General features: G+C 38.4%; 1 protein-coding gene across 6 annotated transcripts in view; it reads right to left on the bottom strand.

Annotated features, from left to right (window-relative positions):
* DCTD (dCMP deaminase) overlaps positions 1–24,762 on the bottom strand; it is a gene marked incomplete at its 5' end in the record, with an annotated part of 56,468 nt that overhangs the window by 11,268 nt on the left and 20,438 nt on the right. For 5 of the 6 annotated variants that reach the window (XM_079306173.1, XM_079306174.1, XM_079306171.1 and 2 more), the window contains 2 exons: positions 2,126–2,261; positions 4,203–4,314. In XM_079306173.1, coding sequence (XP_079162299.1) covers positions 2,126–2,261; positions 4,203–4,314 — 248 coding nt within the window. Of the gene's footprint in view, positions 1–2,125; positions 2,262–4,202; positions 4,315–8,263; positions 8,365–24,762 lie in introns of those variants that run through there. The other variant, XM_079306176.1, reaches the window with a different exon arrangement.

Genomic DNA, 24,762 nt, shown 5'->3' with positions numbered 1-24,762 from the left:
CAGAAAGGAAAAATGACAGTTTAATGAGATTTTAGCAGCAATTCTATGTGTCTCTGCATCTACCAGAATTTTTTTAAGAAAAATATTTTTTTTTTTATATATACTTGTCTGGTCTGTCAACTGTGCTATCAAGATTAATAAGAAATTGCTAGAGTTTAAATGATCTGTGAATTACAAAATAGGTTGTTTATTCATCACAGCAGACACTTTGTGTTACAAAGTTGTGATTTTTTTAACGAGGTGAAGACTAAAATAATGGGGGGAAGGGCAGTAGTTAGTAGACCAACTCCTGGAAATCAATTCCACACTCCAAGCTGTTACTAGTTAGCTCATTTTTTAAACATCACATGCTCCTCATCTTAACAAAAAGAAAAAAAAAAGTTAACAAAAAAAAAAATTCTCACATCATCTTATACAAAGATTTCTCACAGTACTTTTAGTTTAAACTGGTCAGCTTAGATTTGAGTGCCTGGAACATGCTCGCATGCCAGAGACCACCCACGCTGATTTTAGCTCAGAACTGAGACCTTACAGCAGCATAAAAATTCAACCAAAATCAATATTGTGTTTTCAGTGCTTTATATTTAATCAATGAGCTAACACTTGTTTCCTCACCCTATAAATAAAGAGCAGTCCTACTAAGTTGTACCATTATGGTCACAGCACTATATGTAAAACCACTGATTCAGAGAAGACTTAAAATTTCGCCCTATCTTGGGAATACACAGTACAAAAAATAATATGGAATGGTCTCCAGCTTAAGAGTTATCATTAGAGGTTTTATAATAAATTGGTGAAGTGAACAAGGACAAAGTACTAGGGTTTTAAGAAGTCAAAAATATCAAACTGATGAATTACGTGCTGAGACACTGAATACCATCTTTCACTTCAATGCTACAGAAAACCAGAAAATGGTTTTTAGAAAGAGCTCTGAGTGAATTCAGGCTATGTCAAAACTCATGCAAGTTTAATTTCTCTATCACACCAATTGTTAAGTTACAAGTAAGAAACAGAATTAGCAGGCAGAGGTAAATATTGGTCACTGGAAAAGAGTCAGCATTTCTCTGCGAAAGGTGAACTCTGGTGCTGACTTTCTCTCACTCATGCAGGGAGACGGAAAATTTTCCAAGGCTCTGGTTCTCTCTTTTGTGCTTCTCTGCCCTGCCATTCCTGAGCTCAGGACAGCATGAGATGCAGCACAGGATGAAGAAGCTCCTGTTTCTGCTGCACTGGTGTCACACACAGACGTGCAGCAGGAGCTGGAGTGGGTATAGGAAGACGAGGGGGGACTTAAGGCAGCACGGGGACTGTGTGGCCTCTTCCCAGCCCTAACCAAGGCTTCCTCCCCACGCCAGCCATTGCAGGCCACAGGGCAGCTCTCAACCCCATTTCCACACACAGCAGACAGCACTCGTGGTGTGAAACCCGAGGCAGCCCTGCCTCCTTGGTTCTTGCAAAGCACACCTGATCCAGAAGAGTCAGCTCTGCTGATAGGTCCACCAAATTTCAGAGAGGGCCCTTTAAATAACACTTACAGAAGGCCACAGTATGCCTATTGCAAAGATAAAAGCAAGATCCAAAGCAGCACTCAACCACATTTACCATAAAACCATCCTTGTTCTTCATTCCTTTACAATAAGAGTCATCTCACCCACAAAAGGGTAAACCCATGGCACACAGACTTCAAGACAAATATTCAGTTTCTTCATAGTATACATAACCTATGCCATCAACACCTGAAATGGAAATTTCTCACAACCAATTATAATTTTAATAACAGTATTTTAGACCAAATTACTTGTTTTGCACATATACACTCTGTAATTTCTGTGGAGACAAACACACACAGAAGTAGCAATCATCTGCATATACTGGAACTGTGTGCTAATGAGCTGCTTCATATTTATAGGCTTTCACTACCCAATCCAAAATGGCTAATATTTATAAACCTATTTCACCAGGAAGTCAGTCCTTCAAAAAGACTGTGATTTTTATTTTGGAGTACCACATATGGGTACATTAACAATATCAAGTGAGTGGAAGAAAACTGATTGATACTTTACCAGCTGAACTTTCACAGATACAGACATCACAAGTATAACCTGTCAACCACAAGAACCCTTACCATAAGGATATTTTGTGTCCAGTCTGTTTGCTCCTGTTCTTGTCCAGGGTAGTACATCATCGCTGCAACCATTAGGCATCCCATTGTAGCCAATTCCAACAATCTTGTTTTCTGAATTTACAATGCAGGCACCAACCTAAATAAAACCACATTTATATAGCATCAACAGCATGCAAAACAATGTGCCAACAATAAAGATGAGACATGAATAGTCAGTCCTACAGTTTTCATTTAAGACATACAAACTTCACTTAATATATTAATTACATCATCTAGTGAGCAGGGCTACATTTGCACCTAACTGGTGGGGCTTTGAAATAAGTCAGGGCAGATATAACTCTGCTCCTCCTTTGGTCATGCTGCTCCCACCCCAGCCTGCCAGCACTGCTCCTTGTCTGTTTATAAAATGAGCCTAGCTCAGGGATGTCCTAGGATGACTTTATGATGCTTGTATCCCCAATCATCTTTTCTGTTGGTGTTGAATATTGAACTCTGCAGCTTTAAGAGTGGTTCCAGGAGTGAAGGGAAAGAGAAAAGGTGCAGTTTGTTATCAGAGACTGCACTTGTTCCCACGCAGTCTTCACACAGATGATGTTGTCTGCATTGGACAGAGAGAACTCTCTTTTGCTCATAGATTTTGGCTAGAAGAAGCTCCCTGGCCTGTGGCTTTTCTCCTTTTTCTTGGGACTGTTTGAATCTGCTCTGGACTGAAAACCCACAAGCCTGAGTGAGCTGGGCTGTGACCCACAGAGGGGACTGAGAACAGCCTGAGTGAGCTGGGCTGTGACCCACAGAGGGACTCTTCTGAGTTTGTCATCTCTTCAGAGCAGCAGGAGGTTTTGATGTTTAGTATTGTTCATTTTTTGTGCTGGGGAGTGCTTTGCCTGTTAAATAAACAGGTTTTTTTCCACTTCTCTTTGAGGAAATATTTCCCTGAACCAGATGGGGAAGGGACTGCTTGAATCTGTTTCCTGGAAGGACCCCATTCAGAGGTCTCCTCTCAAATTTGCCCAAAACCAGGACAAGGAAGTAGAAACAGCACTGAATGAACTCTAGTAAACATGTAAGTACAGCTTCCCCAACCAGCTTTCCCAGCAGCAGTATGAGCAACATGAGCAAAAGAAAAGTTCTAGAAGATGTAACAGAAATTTATTGGCTTATGCAGGCCTGACAGGCCTTTGTGGCTTCTTGCAAACATGCACTAAAATTCCAAACCTTTTAACTCCCACTCTTCATTGCTTCAACCCAAGTCTATAAAGGGCCTCCTCTTAAAGAATGATGACGTGTCCCATTTTTTATGTTTTCTGCCCATATTATTTGTTGAAATTGCAATAGTACTAATTCCAATTCACACAGTGTGTATATCAAGCAGGCCTTGGGTAAAAAAACTTTAGCCCCCAAGTGAATAACCTTCAGGGAGCTAAGTGCCATAATGTGCAGAAGAAGGTGAACAGATTGTTTTCCGGGGATTCGCTTCCTGATTTTTTTCACCAAAGAATGTCTAACAGGATGATTGGATTCTGCAGAATAGCATGTTTCAGGAGCTGTATCAATCACCTGAAATCAATATTGAACAATATTGAACAGAGGCACATGAAACATGTGAAAAATGGGAACAGACAGTGAAGCAGAGAGAACAGGGGATCCTGAGGGAGGAACAAACTACAAGAAAACTCCAGTAAACCCAATAACAAACAAATACTCTTACAGGTGAGGAAAAGATACTTGTAAAATGTTGCATCTTTAAAAATTACAACCTAAAACTTCCAGCAGCTTTAACCACCTCTAAAAGTGACTATATTTACAGGGGAAATGAGACAAAATGCATGTGTTATTTTAACTTCCAGATGAAAAGATGATTTATAAACTCCAAGCTACAAGCGTACACAGAATTATACATATGAGGTCAGGCCAAATAAGAGAATTTTTGTAACAGAAGGTGCTGACTATGTTAAAAACTGAATAGCTATATACTGAAATAACTTTTATTAAGAAATCCCTGAAACTGCTATAAGTACATCTGATGCAATATGCAATATAGATTAGGTTATTTTATTATTATATGTTGCCTTCTTACCTGAGAGCTTGGATCCTTGCTTCTTTGTGCTGACAGAAAAGCTACGGCCATAAAATATTCAGGCCACTCCAAATAATCCTCTCTTTTTTTGCAGGATGCTTCACTGCTGAAACTATAGTTTATAGAAAAAAACAGCCATCAGCAAACACCACAGACCTAGAGTTACTATAAATTGTATTATTTTAATGTGCACTTTTTAAAGTTTAAAGTAACCAGAATCAGAATGTGGCTAAGGCCACACATTCACTAATATTTTGATAGTAAAACCATCAGTGTTAAGTGCTTTCCAGGAACTTATACATGCAACATTTCCTTTCAAGGAAAAGGTATCCAAGCAAGGTTGCATATTTCATTTTTAGATAAGAAGGCTGAGATATTCAGAGCACTGAGCAATTCAAAGACAGAACAATTTATCCTTTATAGATAACACCTTGTATTTCTAAGGTTCAGGCATACCATGTAGTGCCATTCTTCTCACCCAAACAACATAATCTTTTTTATGATGACTGTGATAACTGCCAGCCTCTAATCTAAGTTATTTTGTACTTCTGCCTACAAGTGCTCTGTAGCTTCCTATTTGGTAAGTTCCTCTGCAGGCCTTAATTTCTGACAATACAGTTATCACCGTAAGTTTGCCTCTTGTTACAACATTTACCACTAAAGATCTGAGGCCATTCCAAAGAGTTCCCTGCTAATTTTCTCTTGACATTATGTCTTATGAAATCCTCCTGAAAACTGACAGGAGATGGATTCAAGAACTTTTCCTTTAAATATAATATATGCAAGTGCCACAAAAGGTTGCTGCTTTCCCTGCCCTGAAAAGTATATTTGGGGGAATGAGGAAGGAAAAAAGGGTGATACATCATTTTCTCCCACCTGCTTATGGGTGAAAGCCTGCCCTAATAGTGTAAGACACAACAGGGGAATTTCTGTGCTTTTCAGCTCTAAGAAAAGAAAGGCAGACATGTCTCTCTCCACACATATATTTAAGCTTTGAAAATTTCAAACAAAAGATTAAATTGAAAGAAGTTTCTCCAAACTCTGTCACCTATCGTTGCTACAACTTGAAAACCAATCCAATGGAAAATCTTAAATACAATGATTAGCCTATCAAAATATAAGGGGCACAGTACTTTTCTTCTTGAGCTCCTCTTAACAAAGACAACAGCTTAGGACCAAGATACCCTTCTTGTGATGTACAGCCATACAGAAAAATATATCACAGGTAACTGCAGGCAGCAAGACATCTCCTAGCAACACTAGTACCAGCACTTTCAGAAGACAAACATTATAAGGGAAGTGTTTAGTTAATCATTATTTTTATAACTAAAACAATGTATTAGAGGCTTGCAGTTAGCTTGTCATAAAGAGGTTACACTGTTTGAGTGGAAACAATGCCAGCACATGATAAAACTGTACTTTAGAAACCTACAAGGTGCTATTACCAAAGATAAATTGCTGGTTCTGAATAGTCTCTATGTGGCACATTACAAGTTAGCAATTTTGTTTTTGCTTTTTCTTGGGATGAGGAACATCTTTAAGGCCACACTCAATGTAAGGAGGGAGGAACACACACTCCTGATGTGAACTCACACACCTCTCTCACACTTCGACAAATAGTGCCCAGAACCGCCACTTGTCAAAGCAAACACACAAATCAAATATGTCATTCTAAAATGCCCAAACCAACTTGAATCACTGTACTTAAAGGGTTGGGGCTTTATCCTACCAAGAAGGAAAAGTGCTCAGAGAAAGAGGAGATTAAAGACATGCCCTCACACCACTCTCTGCCAAACTGAACTTTGACATGTTAACTGAAACACCAAGAAAACATTTCAGCTATATGATTATTTAAAATATCTCAAAAAAAGGGATTTAAAAAATCTAACACACAACTGGACTTTAAATGATCACTCCTGGCTAAGTGACATTCACAGTGATGCCTTTGGAGAGTGATGAAACACAATGCAGAACTATATTGAATAAAACATTCTGGGAAAAGGGCTCCAGAAAGATAGTCTGAATTAAGAGGTTCTGAGATCTCCTTTTGTTAAATTATTCCCTAGCAACTCTACTTATTCAAAACATAACAAAAGCTATTTACTTTTCTAATAAATACAGAACTGTATGTAAGTGGAGGTCCCTCAGAGTACCAACTTCACAGGGAGAGGAGCACATCTCAAAAATAGTCAGGCTTACATCAAAGAGAACATAAAACCCCCCCAAAGCCCTTACTCAATTACTTCTACTTAACATCACCGTGTTTGGCAAGATAATTCCCTGAACTCAGTGCACAAGAACTCAAGAGTGTGAAATGGGTATAAACCACTTAATTTCTGATTGAGCAGAAGCCAAGGCCTTGGCTAGCAGTCAAGCACACACATGAAAATTAGTTTATGGATTTGGGGCAGCTGATAATCTTCTTTATGCTCATTTGCAAGTTCTAGAATTGCATGAATGAAAGCTACTCTAGAAAAGACTATATTTGGCTGTGAAACAGGCAATCAAGGCTTACCCTTAGGATAACCCATAACAACTTTTGAACAAAACAGAAACTGAAAGCCATGAAGAATACTGCTAAGAACAATGCGGGGAAAGAAAAACTAAATTTTAGAATAATTAGTAGTCTACAGGAAAATTTGTAAAGGTTATTTCAAAGGAAAATAAAGAAAAATATTCTATAACTAGAGAACACTGCCTCCCTTTTCATTTCTTTTTCATCCATCTAGGCTTCAAGTAAGATGTAACACCATGTGAAAAAGAAACAAATGTCATTCATCTACTTTAAAAAATGGTCTACCATAACAAAAATTCCTTTTGAGAATTCTAAAACAGAATTTATCACCTCAAATTTTTTTATACGAGAGTTGTGAGTCAGCTATACAACAATATAATACAGCTGGAGGACTGGGGGTCATCAGATCAACCTCCTTTTTTTTTAAAGTTTTTCCTCTACTTCCTCATCTTTGATGTCATGTGCATTATGTTACAACTCTATTTGAGTAGTATTATTCCCCAGTATCATGTACACTACTGAAGACCAACTATCAATACCTTGGCATTGAAATCACAGGTAAAAAATAAAGTATTAAAAATAAGAAAAAAACATCTTCAGCTAAACTCTTATTCCCCAAAAGCAAAATGGGCTCTTGATGACCTTCAATACAATCTTCATCTTTAAATCTCATATTTTATGATCACTATTAGATTAAATTAATGTGGGAATTTCTTTACTTGAGGCTTCTCATCTTTCCCCTCATACAGGGACTGAGATAGGGTCATTACCTATTCTGTACTGGGAGAGAAGGTTTTGAAAGAAGAAAACTCAATCTTTCTAACAGAAAAACAATGCTCAGTGCATCACAAATTAATTATATTCACAACTTTCTTGGGAGATAACCCATCAAACCCGTCAAGATAAACACTGTGTATGAATACTGAGCCTCAATTAAGCAGTACAAGAACACTCCCCTCCACTGAACGCACTTCACCTTTTACAGAGTCACTTCTGACTAATTAATTGCATATTACTCACGCCGGTCCTCATTTCCGGAAATAATGAACACACGACACTCTGCCTGCTCTTTTCCCTATCCCAGCGAAACAGGCCATCTCTCACCACGAGGCCTTCAGGGGCTGCAGGAAACGCCTTCCCACCGCGACGGGCTTCTCCCGGCACGGCGCTGCCCGCGGGAACCCGGCTGCGCTCACCTGCCTCTCCCCGCTCTCCCGTCCCAGAGGATTCCAGCTTCCCTCCCTCCCGTCCCGGAGGATTCCAAATTTCCCGCTCTCCGATTCCGGGGGATTCCAGCTCTCCCGCCCTCCCGTCCCGGAGGATTCCAAATTTCCCGCTCTCCGGTCCCGGAGGATTCCAGCTTCCCGCCCTCCCGCTCTCAGAGGCCGGCGCGGCCGCGCCACCCAGGGCTGCACCCGGCCCGGCCGCAGAAAGTTTAGTCAGGCGGCGTGCGAGGGGAGCGCGGTGGCGGTGGGAGAGGGAGCGGCGGGATGAGGGGCGGGAAGAGCCTGGGGAGGCTCCCGCTCGGGGGCCCTGACTCGCGTACCCGTTCCTCTGGGGGCCGCTCATGGTGCTGCGGCCACGCTGCTCTCGGCGCTACAGCGCGGGCGGGGCCGGGGCGGGGGCGGGCCGGGGCTGCCGAGCCCGCCGCACCCCGGGCTGCTGCGAGCCTCCGCGACACCCTAAACCGGGCACTTGAACGCCTGTTTAATTCTCTGACAGATGTTGCTTCTAATGTTATGCTTTGACACAAGCATGCGGGTTTCCGCTCTGCTCGCGCTCTTGAGGTAAATGCTGTTTGTAAAAGCTTGACGTTAACACATTCAAACGTCGAAAATCGGAGTTTTTATTTGTTCTCTGGATATAAAATTGATGTGGAAATTGAGTTATGGTTTGTTAATACCTCCAGGTGCTGATAGGTCGTAGAAGTCTCCCAGGATGCGCAGGCAGCTGGACATACATATATAACCCATTAGAGTGCAAAACCAGAGGTATGATAATAAATACGAAATGTTGGTGTGGTGTGTTTGTGTTCCTCGTGTGAGAAGCTGCCTGCCCTGGCTGGCTGGCACTGGCTTTGCGGAAGCGCTCAAACGGGAGCGAGGGACCCGTGTTGGCTCGAGAAGACTGCCCGAACCCAGCCGAACGCGACCAATCCGGCTCCCACCGGAGGCAGTGACAGGGGCAGCGAACTCAGTGATGGACAAAAAGAAAAACTTACCCTTGAGAGCATCCCCTAGAGGGGTTTGTGTGCACAAGCCGTGGGTTCACACCGCATGTGAGCTGCACCACTGATCTGAGTGTGCTCTACTGTCATGGCTGAGAGAATGGCTCCCTGCAGCCTGGCCAAAAATCTTCCTCTCCATCAAGGAGGATGCTTCAGGCTGGAAAACAGGACATTTTTGGGAAACTGGGTACACAGCAGTCCTGTCTCAGGAGCTATCTTTATAGGTTCCCCCTTACTGACTATATGCACAGCAAATTGCACAAGTGGGCACCTTACTACACCAACATGAGTCCAAGAAAATGGCTAAGCCAAGGAACCTGCCATGCTCATAGTTATTCTTGAAGCGATGCCAAATCAGAGTGCCAAAATTCAGGACAATGAAATCTGTATTTAGATACCTACTTTTTTGCAGATTTATAAGCATTGAATGCCAGAGATTCTTGTGCATGATGGGTATCTGTCAGAATCAGTCAAGCCAATATTAAGGTATTTCTGTGCTTTTCATGTCCTAATAAGAAATCCTTAGTCTTCTCTATTCTTAGATTTTGATGGCTTGTTTATTAGAGTACCTTTCTATAGCATCTGTTCCTTGAAAACTAGAGTCTGGTGCTAGATTTAAATTTTCTTCCTGTCCAACTGAGATGCTATTTTGAGTATTACATTCTTAGTCTTCCAGAGAAAATTCTGCAAAATTTCCTAAATCCAGAATTTTTGCATTTTATTCTGTCCAGTGTCGGAAATGAGTATACAAATTATACTCTTTAAATAGTCTTCTGTTCAATTTTTAAAAGTACATGATTTTTCATCTCACATAAAAATTTTATGGACATATGGTGATCTCCTAATTTTAACTGTTTTCCTGTTTTATTCATACTTATGGGTTCTAGTTATAGGTAAATATTGTCTTTGCAGTACCTTGATCACCTAATCTTTTCTTTGATATCAGTATATTCTCCAACTAGATTTGCTCTTTCTGTATGCTGTGTGTTATTTACTGATGTTTTCTCTGTTTTTTCCTTATGTTTGTATCTGTCTCTGACCAGTCCTCTTCTTTTGAAACTCCTTTTCCATTCATACCCAGCCTTGCATCCAAATTCCCTTTTTTATGCAATCTCATATGGAATTTCATACTGAATCCAAAACACAGCACTGTACCAGCTACTAAGAAAAAGTGTAACTTTATACCAGCTAAAAGCAGGACAACAGGATAAAGATGGGTGCTAGATAAATGGAAGATATTGCATGTGATCTTTTTTCCTATCTCCATTCACAACTGGAAAAATCACACATAATCTTGCTAAGTTGTCCTTTGGAAAGTAAACTGAGACACAAAGTCTCAGACTTTAAGTCTTCTGGCAATCCTAGTGATTCCTTCCAAAACATGAATTACCTTCTTTGCCCACCCATACTAGTCACAATCACAGATATTCCCTAGTTAGAAGTGAGAAATTAATTTTCTGCTTTTAGTATAAAATTCCACTTTCTTGGCATGCTGCTTCTGGACTCAGCAGCTGCCTACATATTTCACAGCTTTCTATTTCTTCTGTTACCTTCCCCTTATTTTTCAAGGCTATTTTTAATATCTAAGAAGATTATCTTCTATTTCCGTCCCTTCCGATTTGGCAAGATTTTCCTCTGATGATGTAGTAGTTTTTCACACTACATCCATGAATTTTCCCCAAGTCCCCAAGTCTCTTGCAGTGCACCAGCTTGCAAAAACTTCAACTGGAAAATAACATTATCTGTAATCATTACATCAGACACATTCTGAAGACAGAAATTTTTATCCTTCCATACAAATGATACTGAATACACGTATCCCTTCATATTTGGGCAAACTAATTTGCTGTTAGTAATCTTTTCTTCTCCTGATAAAAATTCCACCTATACTCATATTTTTTTTCTCAGTGGAGCTTCTGTCCAACCTTCTTTGATGTTTTGTTTATGATAAGCTTTGGATTTCAGCTATAGAGAATTTTCATATTTGTATGCATAATTTCCTGTCATTTATCTTAACTGTAATGTTAGATTTCATTATTACAGTGTGTTAATTTTCATGTAAGAGCTGCCATACAGAATCATTTTCTTGCATCTTTATATGGGATTTAGCATGGAAGGTTTTAAGTAAATGTGCTAAATCCATTCTGTGATAAGAGATGAATTACCCTTTCAGCTAACCTGTGGATTGGGATGGGGGGGGGGTGGGGGAAAGACGGGATTCTCAGATACACTGGCTAATTAAACTAAGTTAAAAAAATAAAATTAACTGTTGTGCTCACTCTGGGTTTGTCCTGTGTCTCACCTCAGCATGATGAAATCCCTTCAACCTACTTGCCTTTCAAATTGCCAACACACCCAATTCCCTAAATTAGCATCAAAGGCATTTTCCTTCCTCAGTGGGAGGATAACTGCTCTATCCCTAGAACAGAGTTCTCACTGAGAGAACTGTGAGACACAAGGCACAATACCTTCATTTTCTAACATCCTGAGTGTTAGCTTGGCATCAGGGCAGAGAGAGCTCAGGTGCCACTATCATATTATACGTGACTACTTTTCATCTCTTCTACATTCTGAATGTTTCCTAACCTCATTGAACTAATTACACAAGAGCAGCTAACAGCCACACTGCTCTAACTTATCAATAATGAAAAGTGAGCTGGAGCTGTCAGGAAATACATTTGACATCCTAACTTGGAAGAACAGGAACTCTGCGCTCCCTCTGTAGATATGAGGGGAAATAAAACCATTAGTAAACCTAATTTATTTCATAAGCAGAGTTGACAGCATGATTCCTTTTCAATATTTCCTGGCACTTTCCTATTATGAGCTTCTGCTTTGAGTTGTCTACATCAGACAAACATGATTTGTTCAGACTGAAATAGCCCAAGCTGAGCACTTGCTACTACTAAGATTATTTTTTTATCTTTGTTTGTATCCATACTTTTTATGCTATTGTAACTTTAAAACCATTATAAATAAAAACATATTCACATTAGGAAGACACTGACTCAGATGGCAAAGACAGTATATAGCAAATGAGGAGTTTTAGCATGGAGCCACAGCAGCTGTATGCCATACAAAAAAGACGATTAGGTAAAGAAGGCAAAGAGCAGGATGTGATTTTTGAAGTAGGGATTGTTAAGGAATTCAAAAGTGGATGGGCTATAGACTGTGGAAAGGGAAGACAGATATTAGTTAAGATTTATCCATTCTTATTTCTCAGAATACAACAAAATGTTTTTAGGGTTCAAAGTACTGAAGAAAAACTGTCTTTTGAAGCCAGCCTTCACAGCAGCCTAGGGAGATAAAAAAACTTAAATAACAGATGTGCTTTATTTTTTTCAAAACTGAGGAAGCAAAAGGGAACTGATATGTGATATTCCTCCTTTACAGGAAAGTAAACTAAAAAACTCCCTGTTATTTCTACAAAAACTTCAATAGGTTCTATAGGGACAGTAAGAAGCAGAACTCCAAATCACTCTGCTGGTATACATGTCCTATGGGGTGAGCATTTTTCTGCAGAAGATGAATGTCCTAAACAGGCAAAAAGAAACAGGCTAAAAATCCAAAGAATTTTATGAACCTTGTGAAAACTGGCTACTTTTGTTAGGACAATATTTTAGAATAAAAATGTTTTTATGCCGAGTCTGTTAAATTGACTTTAGTGGCCTTTGAAAGGATTAGGGAACAGAGGATTCTTGTTGGAAGGTATTATATGGGTCAATTTCTTCGTGCATTTTGTGTTAGAAAATTCTTCAGTGTTTTGAACAGCACTTCAGCTGATCTGCAATACAAGAACCTGAAATTAGCTAGCACACTGGGATCAATATTGAGCAATATTTTGTCTCTGAAAGAAATTCACTCTGACAGAGAAGAGTAAGAGCAGTGTAAGGAAATGGAGACTCTGGCTAAAAAGCCGGATACAGAAATCTCCTACAAAGCAGTACAAATTAGCTGATGTCACCAGAGCAAGAAAACCATAGTGACAGAATAAAATGTTATCCAGGTTCCAGAATACTTTATTATCACCACCCTAGGTCAATAAGCTTCACAAGCTATATCCATCAAATTTGATAGCAGTATATATACTCGCAGCTGAAGCTAGAAGGTGCAGGGCTTTAATGTACTAACGATGTACATTAAGACACCTGAGTTCAAAATCAGTTTATGACAGGAACAAAATGAGTTTGTTGGTCTCAGCCTGCACTCTAGTGGACAATTGCACATAAACCCAGTCCTGAGAAGAATCCCAATAATTAAATTTGTTCGCCAAAACATATGGTGAAATTCCTATTATCTGTATATTATTAAAAACAAAATATCTTTGCTTTTTTGTGCTATTCTGAAGCACTGCAAGACAAGACATTTCCATCAGCGTCTCTTTAATACTGTGTTCAGTATTCTTGTTACCAGGATTTGAAAGAATACAACAGAAGGTGAAACACAAAAATGGAAGGTAGCAAAGGCCATAAGATGCTTCCATGTTAAGGGGAAAATGGAGATATGAGGACATATTTCCATAGCAGACATATATAATGTTTATGATGAAGAAAAATATTTATCTTTATTTACCGTTTTTATAATAAAAGACACTGAGCAGCACAAAAACCCGACACATGTAATAACGATAAAAAATATTTTCTTGGTACATAATTAGCCAATGAACTCAGGTCTGAAAGACATCTTAGAGGCAAGACCTAAACAGAACTTTAAAAAATATTATGGTGTTACATGATTAATAAGAATAGCAAGGTAAGCTAGTATTAAAGAGACTCAATACTAATATGAGGGACTCAACCTCTCACGATACAAGATATAAAACAAATTGCTTTAAGCATGGGCAGAAACTATACCCACAGATGTTTTATTTCATTAGTGTATTCCATACAATGTTTACACATACTTCACTGGGCAGGCAGGAGAATTCTGGAGTCTCAGATTTGTGCAGTCTGTGCTATTTCCTATTTTAAGAAATTAGCTGCAAAATGTTGTCTGGAACTCTAAGCCCATTTCAGGTTATTGCCCTTCATATTGTTTAACTTCTTATCAGTCAAGTGAACAATATTGATATTCAAGCATTTACAATTACAGTCATATGTCAACTACAGAGGCAAAGTAAAGAAATTTATTGAGTTACCCTGTCTTTTCAAAATTTTATTTAAATATAGAAAAATGTTTGTTATCACTAGCTTAAAATTTACCATTACATATTATATATATATTATATATATATATATATATATATATATATATATATATATATATAATATAATGCAATACAATATAATATTAGTATAAATATATATTATGCTAAAAGAGGTTTTTACAGTCTTGTGATCTCTCCTAGTCCAAGCTCACTTTTCCCTTATTTTTCATTATGTCATCTACTTCATTTATTTTCTGGAGAGTTTGGACACTTTTACAGTTTACAAGTCTACATTTCAAGACTAAGATAAATTGAAAATTCATTTTTTTATCCATATAAAGTTCACCTTATGGTGTGGTTAATGTTTCACCTGTTTTGAATGCTATATTTCTAGATTTTTCATAATTAGAAAGCAGTCTTTGTCAGTCTTCTAATGACAGACCGGTCTCTCTGACTGCATTCTGATTCCAAATTTAGAAAATCATCAATTTTTGTAAAAAAATAATATTGCCCTCAATTTCATGAAGAAATGTATCTCTGGGTAAACTTTAAATTGCATTTTATCAAACATAAATTTCCTCTGTCCCCTCAGTTACTATTATTCTATTTGTTTATCAAAACTCTTACTTCCAGGTGCTTTCATAATTACTACTTCTGATTATTTTATTCCAATCTTCTGATAGTTCATGAGTTTCCAAAAGGTTGAGCCAATAAATGTTAGCATGAAAATATGAGTTTTCATTTACAAAGCCTCCACATTTTTTCTTGCTTTTGTAGATAAAAAGTGAATTCTAGCTACTTTTTGAAAGTGAAGTGAATCTGAAAGCCTCTAAAGTCACAAAGCACACAAAGTCAAATTTTAATCTCTTAGGGAAAGGAGCTGAACTCAGATTCTGCTTATGCAAAGACAACAATATGCTTCCATGAGTAAGATCTTACTCCAAAACGATGTTTTAATGGAAGAGCTTGACAAGAGTAATTTCCTTGAAGATAAAAAAAATAATCAGAAATGTTAAATAGGATCCAAATTTGTCAAGCATTATACAGAGGAATGAAAGAGCTAATGCTCATATAACTTCAAAAGAATTTGAATTATGATATGAACTTAAATTCAGACTTGTGGCATGAACTAAGATAATTGCCACGAAAATAGTAGCTTTTGCAGTCAATAAGCCATTGGATTGAGTTTGTCAATTTTTCTCAGCTGACAAATGAAAGGTGATAGCTGCTGAAATGAGCTGTGGATTATATGAGAAGTACTATGGTCTCTAAGAGGTAATGTTTTTATTCTCAAAGCATGAAGCTGAAAAAATATTAATAAAACCATTTATATCTATCTAGTTTTGGTGCATCAGGTACCCAGAAAATAAAGATTTCTCAATAGAGTTAGTCTTTGTTTACACTTGGCATCAAACACAGCTTTCTAAAAATGTTTTTCTGCTCTATTCTCCTGATAATTCAAGAGCAGTAGGACCAAGAAAACCTTGTCAGAAGTACCAGCTGCTTGCACAGAATTTTTGTTGTACTCATGACCACCTGCTGGCAAATACTAATGCACAAAAATAAGTAAGATAGCTATAGCTCAAAATGGATAGGGCAGGAGGTGGGATACAGCAAGTGTACTGATAGAGGAGAAATCCCAACCATATAATAGTGATGCCTCACTGCTAGAGAATAAATAAATAAAACCCAGCATTTATGCTATGCAAGATCTTAATCTTTATTTGTGATCTTACAAAAGAGCTTAAAATCCTTTCCTTTCTGCAGAGCAGAGATCTGTGCATACTAAAGGAGGAACATACTGTAACCATGACTATATATTCCAGAGATATATACCACTGAATGACAGCTCAGGATCAGCCAAAGCTGATCAAAGCCTCTGGAATTTTATCTCCCCCAATTCTGTGGGAGCCCACAGTGACAAGCTTATCTTTTTGATCCCAAATTTAGAATATGTCAAAATAGGTTAATCCTACATGTTTATTTTCACATTTGACACTATTTTTTAAAATTAAAATGATAGGCAGGACACAAGCTTTCAACTTTCAATTTTCTCACTGGTTTCTCACTTTCACTTGGAAAGGGCCATGACACAAAGCAAAGTTCTGAGTTTTGGATTTTACCTTTTGGCTGAAGTATTTTCATCTTTTCCTAAGGTCTTCAAAAGGTTTGTGAATTGGTTTGCGGAGAAATATGTGTTTAAAAACCTTATAAGAAAAGTCTTTAAAAGTGCCATGGAAAGGAAGTGAGAGGAACCCCTGTCTGCTACTGTTTTTACACCTCATTATTTTGAAAAGTTGTTGACTTTTTTAATGCTGTGGTTGAAGTGCCTTAAGCATGGTACAGATATGGTACAGATTTCCCAGACCAGGCAGTCAGTTCCCTGTACCCAAAGGTATGGTGCATCCAGACAAGCAGGTCATCACCCTGAGCAATGGATCTTCTCCTGAGCCTGAGTGGCAGCTGAGTTACCAAAGGCTGATATTTCTTTATAAGAGGCTGCTGAGAGAGGAGCCCTGCACTTTCCTTCTGATCAGTCTGGTAATCATGCACTGCAGTCTCATGGATATTTCAGCACAGAGGCCTCAATACTGAGCCATTCCCTTTGGTTCTGCTGGCCCTGTGTGTGCCAGGCTCATGACACATCTGGGTCACTGAACACGCACCATGAAGATTTGTCCCTGGTGCTTTAGCAGGGAGGCTCAAGGCATATCTATAACCTGACTGTGCACAGCATCACCTTCATTACAACTGTCATTCCAGATGTGACGCCAGTCAGAGTGCCACAAAAATACAAATGTTCACTAAAACTGATAGTGCTATGAGAGAGGGAAGCACAGGGTGGCTGCCTGAATTAAATATCCATAGGACTAGGGGAAAAAAGAAAGCACAAGTAAGCACAAAGAAAGTCCTAGAACAGCACATACTCCCACATATCTCCCCACATTTTTATTTCTTTGTTCTTTACAGAACCAGCTCTGAGGAAAGGAACCCTCCCAGGAATCTCCTTCAAAAACCTCTAGACTAGATTATGGTCAAGGAACAGCTAGGGGCTTACATCCAGACACTTCTTCCCTACAGCTCTGTTGTAATTCAAAAAAGAGTAACGATGTAAGAAAGTTTGTCAAAATGAAGTTTCATAGTCTCAACTCTGCACAGGCACTAAGAAACCTATTTAAAGATATCATAGTTGAAGTATATACTTTCTCTTAAGAAAGATTTCAGTAAAGGCAAAAGAAGCTGGTGTAACTAACCAGCAGGGTAAGTAAGGCTGTTTCAAAGATAGAAAAATCTATCTTTGAAAATGTTGAAGTCATGTTCAAATGACACAAACTATCAAACTCTGCAAGGTTAAATGTGAAAACATAATATGGCAAACCAAAAAGCATCTGAAGAATACCTAACAAAGGAATCAAAACTAATAATCCTTTTCACTACAAAATCTGGAGCAGGTTTGCCAGAATCTGTAATGCTAGTTTGTTTTCAGGGCATAAAAGAGTACTCAGAGAAGTCAAGGTCATTGCAGAGAAGCTAAGTGAACCCTTTGCATTGGTGGTTGCTGTGGAAGGAACTGGGAAGATTCCAAAATCAGAACCCTTCCTGGCAAGGAACTCATCTGAAGAGCAGTATGAAGAGATTATGAGAATAAATAGATAAAGTGAAAATCACCAGGATATATAGTATACACTCCAGATTTCTAAAGGAACTCAAGGACAAAAGAGCTGAATTACTCACTGCAGGGTTTAACTTATTGCTTAAAATTGCTTTGCTTCTGGAAGGCAGAAGATGTGAAATCAATTTTTTAAAGAGGTTCCAGGGAAAATCTGGAAATAGTAGGAATCTAAGTCTAATGTATACAGGACAAATCACTAGAAACTTTGATAAGAAACAGAACCAGGAGACACCTGGATAGATCTGATTTATTTGGGAGGAGTTAGCATTCTGTTGAGGAAGACACTGTTTTACAATTCTGATAGTTTTTCGAAGGAACAAAAGTGGAATACATAGGCATGATGGTATGGAGCCTATCTCAATTTCCAAAAGACATGAGTTCAGGTTAGAATTAGGGTTTTCTAAACCCAAATGCCTACAAGGTTGGTAAGACTGAAGGTAGAAAAAGAAGACCACTAAGACAGGAATTGGGGGTGTATATTATGTGAGGGAATATTAAGCAAGCTCAGCCTGGTTTGACATAGGCGTTCAGGCAAGACTAAGGAAAAATTGTTCCAAAGAGCATGACTTGTTCTCAAATAAAGGAAAAGGCCTCTTACTGACAAAATGAGAAACTATTCAGTGTGTTGTTATTTTCAGTGTTTTCAGATGTAGCTCAGTAAATAGGATTTTGTCAATACAAGTAAGAGGCCAGACTCTCTATAGTGACCTGATAGTGCTGGGTTTTAGGAGATGCCTGGGCTTGTCTTGACATAGGTTGATTTGAATTTGGGGTTTTCTTTTGTGTGTGTGTATGTGTGTGTGTGTGTGTGTGTGTGTGTGTGTGTGTGTGAGACAATCATCTAGTGGTCAAGAGAGTATTATCTACCTGGGTTGACCACAATTTGTGGATAGTTTAAAAACATAACTATCCCATTGTAACAGTGGCTTTTTACATTGAAAGGAGATTTAGGGAAAATTTCAGACTTGAGAATCATCTACTCATCCAATGAGAACAATGCAGACTACTGTTAAGAAAACCTAAGCAGATCTCAAATCAGAGGGGATAGAGACTCCTACTGTGAATATTGAAGTCTTTCCATCAAAGGACCCAGGAGGCCAATGACACATTCATTTCTGAAGCAATCTTTTTAAGGAAGATGAAAGTTGTTAACCTTAGAACCCATTGGGACATGTGGAAGGAGAGTACAGCCCCACAGAAGGCAGGAAAAACAAAGTTTATAGGAACAATTTTAGCTGCATTGTTAATGTATTTTTTATATTCATTTATGGGGTAAATTGGACCATTTAATTATTAAAACATTAACAGGATTAACACTACATTTTTACCTCCTCTTTTAAAGCATGATCTCTTTAGCCCACAGGACTTGAAAATAACATGAATCCAGCATCAGATTAGGGCAAGTCATATGGTCTAGGGTTAAGGTTTGAAAAACTATAAAGCTTACAGAGGGTGATGAAGCTGAGGGTAGAAATGGGACTCCAAGGAAATGCAGGACAGGTGTCCAGGAGATTCCCAGGGAGAACATTATTCAAGGGACCTTAAGCATGCTAGGAGGCTTCAGCCAAAGATCAGTGTTAGCCTTTGACAAATTTCAGAAAAGATGGTTGAAAAGAGTGTGCTTCTTGATTCAATGTGGAAGAAAATGTTTGGGGGAAAAAAAAAAAAACCTATCACAAGTTATTATATGCATGTATGTATCTCAGAAGCAATATCTGCTGTATTGCTTTTGTAGATTTACAGAATTATAGAATCATTTAGCTAAGAAAAGACCTTTAAGATCATCAACCCCAGCTATAAGCCACTTCCAGGTCCACTCTTTGAACCTGAGCACTAGCTAGGCTATGATTAAAATTCGTTTCAATACAACAGGGATGGGCAGACACTAGAACTCCCTGGGAGTAGAGGGCAGGCCTTAAGAAGTTCCTTAGGGACAACATTAGGCTAAAGGACCCTGCATCTAAACAATAACAGCTTTAAAAAGGAGGCTTCCTTACACGGATAGGTAATTGGTTAAAAGAGAAAAACAAAAGTATCAGAGTAATAGGCCAGTATTCATAGTAAAAGAGGTCAAAAGTGAAGTTTCACAGTGGTTTGTCTGAGATATGTTTTCCAGTGTAATAATAAATTATTTTGAAATGAGAGTCAATAATGAGATGCCAGTGTTCTGGTGATACCATAAAATTAATACTTAGTGGGACAAAGGTTTGTTGTGAAGAACTGCTGCAGTCCCAGAGACCAGCGAAGTCCCTAAACATGCAAACTATATCTCCTCTTCAAAAGGAGGGAAAGAGAATGTGCCAGGAGGGATATCTGCTGGTCCAAGACTACATAGAGGGAGATGCCAGCTCTGTCACTTCACTATTTGGCCCCCCATTACAACTCCATCTGGCACTGGTTTGGACTTGCACAGTCCAAGAGATCAGTTGTCACGATGGACAGTGCCCAGGGACCAGAAACCCTCCAGAAGCAAGGTTAGCATGTGTCAGTGTGGTAAAAGCATTAAGTCACATGAATGGCTAGAGAACCAGCCCTCTAAGGCTCTACCAACTTGTGCAGCTGGCTGTAGTGGTCACATTTGTGACAGTCACATTTATGAGTCACAAACTCAGGCTTTCGTTTTTGGATTTCAGGGAGCCAACAATGAAGATGCTTACATTTTCCTCTTTATTCTTGTCATTATTTAGAATCTGTATCCACTAATAAGTCACAAAGAACAGAAATGGCAAGTGTGCAAGGAAAATATTTTGTTGCTAATGAAGTTCAACATTACCTTTAACATGTCCACAAAATTTTCATTGAAGTAAAAAAGATCATGTGGCGAAAGTCTCAAATCAGACTTATTTTCACCATGAATCACTGTGGAATTCATTGAGGTTTCAGTGGCAAAATCTTTTAAAGCAATTCCAGTTTTAAGTATATAACAGACTGATAGGTTGGAACAGTAATTCTTCTTCCATCAAATTTAATGGGTACTTTTTAGATTTCATGTGTTTGTGACATTTTTGCAGACTCATATTTCTTTTGCTGCTTTCACATTGCAACAGTCGCACCCCAGGGTACTCTTTGAAACAGTCATCAATGTAAAAACTTGACTGGCAGATTTTTGTGCACAAAATACATGTTTTAGGACATTTAAAAGTATTATTGATGGCATCTACTTTGTACTGTATTAGGCTGTAATTCATTTCTGTTACGTGAAAACATATTTTTGCACCAGGTACAGTACCAAGCACATTGCCTTATGTACTGTCTGTAAAATGTCAAATATTGCTTATGGCACTATGACAGGTATCTAAAAATACAAGAGGAACATTTCTCTTTTGGTAAACTGCCCAGATCTTCCACACAAATAGAATATTTAATATTTTGGTGTGAAGATTACCAAAATGGAAATCACGCACAACAAGCTAGCTTAGTTTCTTTGGGAAAACGGCAACAAAAGCAGACAAAAATAAAGAAGAATATATTATTCACTTGGATTCCAAGGAGGCTTTTAATCCAGTACCAAATATATTATTAGTGGACAGAGTGAGAAGGAAAGGAAATAATTCTCAACTGGACAGCAATTAAAAGCTATTTCTCGTTCATAAATTGCACTGGTAAAGCTAATACATTCTCTTTTCCCTTTTCTTGGTGGCGCGGGTAGCAGCCGGTGGGCCCGGCTCGCCCCCTGGCCGGGCAGGGGTAGGAGAGCCACCCAGGCCTCCCTCCCTGTTTCCAGGTAGAGAGTCCCGGGGGCCAGGGCAGGGAGGCCTTTGCTCAAGTCCTGCTCGTCCCCCCCTCCATGTGGCCACAGCTCAGCAGGGCTTCTGCTGCCGTTTTTGAAGCAGCTGGGAGAGGGAGAGAAGCCCCCAGCTGACTGCTCAGCGCAGGGAGGTGCAGATGAGTTTTGGAGTTTCATCCAGCCTCCTCCACGTGGCCCTTTCCAGCATGGCCTGGCCCAGCTCCTTCACTTTCTGGATGCAATTTTAACCCTTACAATGCCTGGATGAGACTACTGATCTCCTGAGCTCCCCTGAATGAGAAGAATAAAGCAAGGAGTCTACTGAAGTCAGTGTAATCTCAGTTGGGAAGAGATTGAAAAGATGCCACTGATAAGTAGCTGAAAACCCTTTTTTGTGGGCTATGAGGGGACTGTGACTACACTGAAATTCCTTTAAATTGTGAAAAATACTTGAGGAGGTTAAAGTGCTTGAGGAAGAAAAATCTTTTGCCCCGAGAGAATGGGGTCTCTGGTTCGGGACTGGAAATATGGACAGAGACATTTAAAAGAAATGTATCTTTTATGTATCTTTGCATTTTGAGTGCTGCAGTGTGAATTCTCTTCCAACCCTCAAAGTATGTACTCAAGAACAGAGTGGAAGCAGAGCTATTGCTACCAAATCCTCTATTTACATAAATCATATGGGGATTTTGCCTCCCACCTGCCTCCTCAGTTTCCAAATGCAGAAGAATGAGTTAGACAAGATGGTCATAAACTAAAAAAAATGAAGTTCCACCTCAACATGGGGAAGAACTTCATTACATTGAGGGTAGCAGAGCACTGCCCAGGGAGGTTGTGGAGTTTCCTTCTCTGGAGAGGTTCAACCCACCTGGTTATGTTCCTGTATAACCTGCTGTAGATGACCCTGCCTTGGCAGTGGGTTCAGACCAGATGATCTCCAGAGGTCATTTCCAACCCAAACGATTCCGTGATTCTGTGAAGATAAGGCAACAGCAAGTGTAAAGTAGACTTCACATATAACCATACTCATTAGAATCAAGACAGCTTATTCTTTTGACAACATTTCCTAAATAAACAATTGACTGAAGCTGAAGCAAAGAAACAAGTAATGCTACTTGAAGAGCTCACAGAGACTCTAAGTCTACTCTAAACATAAAAAGCAGAAAGTGGCCAACTCAGTCCCTAACTATGGATAGCTTGGGATCCTCTCATCTTTACATCTGGGACTAATGCTTGCTCTCAGGTAGACCTCTTTGTTGAACTGCACTAGATAATGATCTTGATTTGTTATTCCAAATTCAGTTACCTATATTACAGTAAAGCAGAGTGAAACCTGCACCTTTCCAGATGCTCTAGCCTGTTTCTCATCTTCTGAAACTCAGAGTCAATTCTGATCACATAAAACTCATCTTGCACTCTTCATACTGCTTTTTCATTAATTTGTAATCTGAAGATTTTAGATCCCTGTATTCTGCAGCCTCAGGCCAAGCTAACTGAAAACTAGAGGATGAAGAATGTTAGGGTATGGCTTGAAAGAGATGCTGCATTGCCAGCCTCTATCAAAATAACATATACCTGTATGACAGACAAAAATCTGGAGGGAGAGAGGTAGGAGGAGGAAACAAAAATAGAACCAATTCTTGCAGAAAGAAAAGACAATCACACCTGGTCACCACCTTCTGCTTCATTTGCAAGACCAGCTACACCACAAAACAGACCCTTCCTCAATTATGCAAACCAAAACAATGCATATATATTTCCCCATTATTTTTAGGGCAGAGGTTAAATGATACCATACCTTATTACTGAAAGAATTCAAACACCAAGATAATAAATGCAACATAAGAAAATGAATAGAATATAATAGGAATAGAATAGAATAGAATAGAATAGAATAGAATAGAATAGAATAGAATAGAATAGGTCTTTTTTTCACAGTGAATTCTAACCTTCATTACACAGAGCAATGTCTTGCTACTGATGTCAGATACCTATGGAGAAAATTGGATTGAAAGCAGTGATTGTGGGGGATCCTGCCTGACAGGATTTTTGCTGGATATCAAGGTACTGAGAAGAAAATAAACCATTTTCCTTGTCCCATCTGAGCCCTTCTCACAGCAAGGGCATGAACTAATCTCTGCCATGCTGACCCATTCTGTGTTGGCCTTTTTTAGCTCTTCTAAGTTGTTAAACCTATCTAAGTGGATATGAACAGCAGTCATGGTTTTCTTTTATGATTCTTTTGAATTAGCCTGTGGCTGTTCTTGCTTAATTCTTAACACATCTTAGATATTTTCATCATCTTATTGAGTGATGGCAATAAAAATGTGCTGTCAAATGTTCTGATGAATCTTAGATCTATACTTAATATCTAATATTTTCATAAGGAATTTTTCCTCAAAGACTTTCAGAAATCCACCTTCAGTAGGTTTCCAGAGTTTGTATTCTCACATTAATATGCAAACTATCCCTACTATCCCTCCTTAAAGCAATCTCCTAATGCTTCTTTTCATAATATTGTCAGCTTCTAACTTTTGAATGCTCATTTTGTAATACTAATAATCTTTATTTGGTAGAATATGCAAAATAGAGCAATCTTCAGTTAACACTGCAGATGCATCAGTGGTATTATTCCCACTCTTGGTGAGTATAATGATGAATACAAATAGGCCCACTGCATTTGAGAATAGTTTCTTGGGATTCTGTTCTGGAAAATTTTCCATCTAATTGTTTGTTGCACGAAGCTTTCAAGACATCTAGAGATTTTCTATAAGTCTTTCTAATAAATGTAATAATGTATTTAATGGTCATGTACTGAATGAAGCTGTGAAAATGAAATGAGGATAGAAAAAGAAATGGAAGCAATCTCACCACTGTACTATAGACTTACTGTGAGTTCCTTGCTTTATATTGAAAAAAATTAATATATTGTGTGGTCTTACTGGTAGCTCATTCATAAGTAAATGGTCATCAGCTATGGTCTATATGGTGGTCTTACATTATTTATTAGCTCCTGCTGCACATCATCCAAATGTAAGCCTCAATCAATAAATCACCAATATCTCACTTCTTTATTCTATGAGTTCTAAATTATGTAGTTTTAAAAAACATATTATATTATATTATATTATATTATATTATATTATATTATATTATATTATATTATATTATATTATATTATATTATATTATATTATATTATATTATATTATATTATATTATATTATATTATATTATATTATATTATATTATATTATATTATATTATATTAGC

The sequence above is a fragment of the Erithacus rubecula genome, assembly GCF_903797595.1.
Source record: "Erithacus rubecula genome assembly, chromosome: 5".
Classification (NCBI taxonomy): domain Eukaryota; kingdom Metazoa; phylum Chordata; class Aves; order Passeriformes; family Muscicapidae; genus Erithacus; species Erithacus rubecula.
This window is presented reverse-complemented; position numbering and strand designations above follow the sequence as displayed.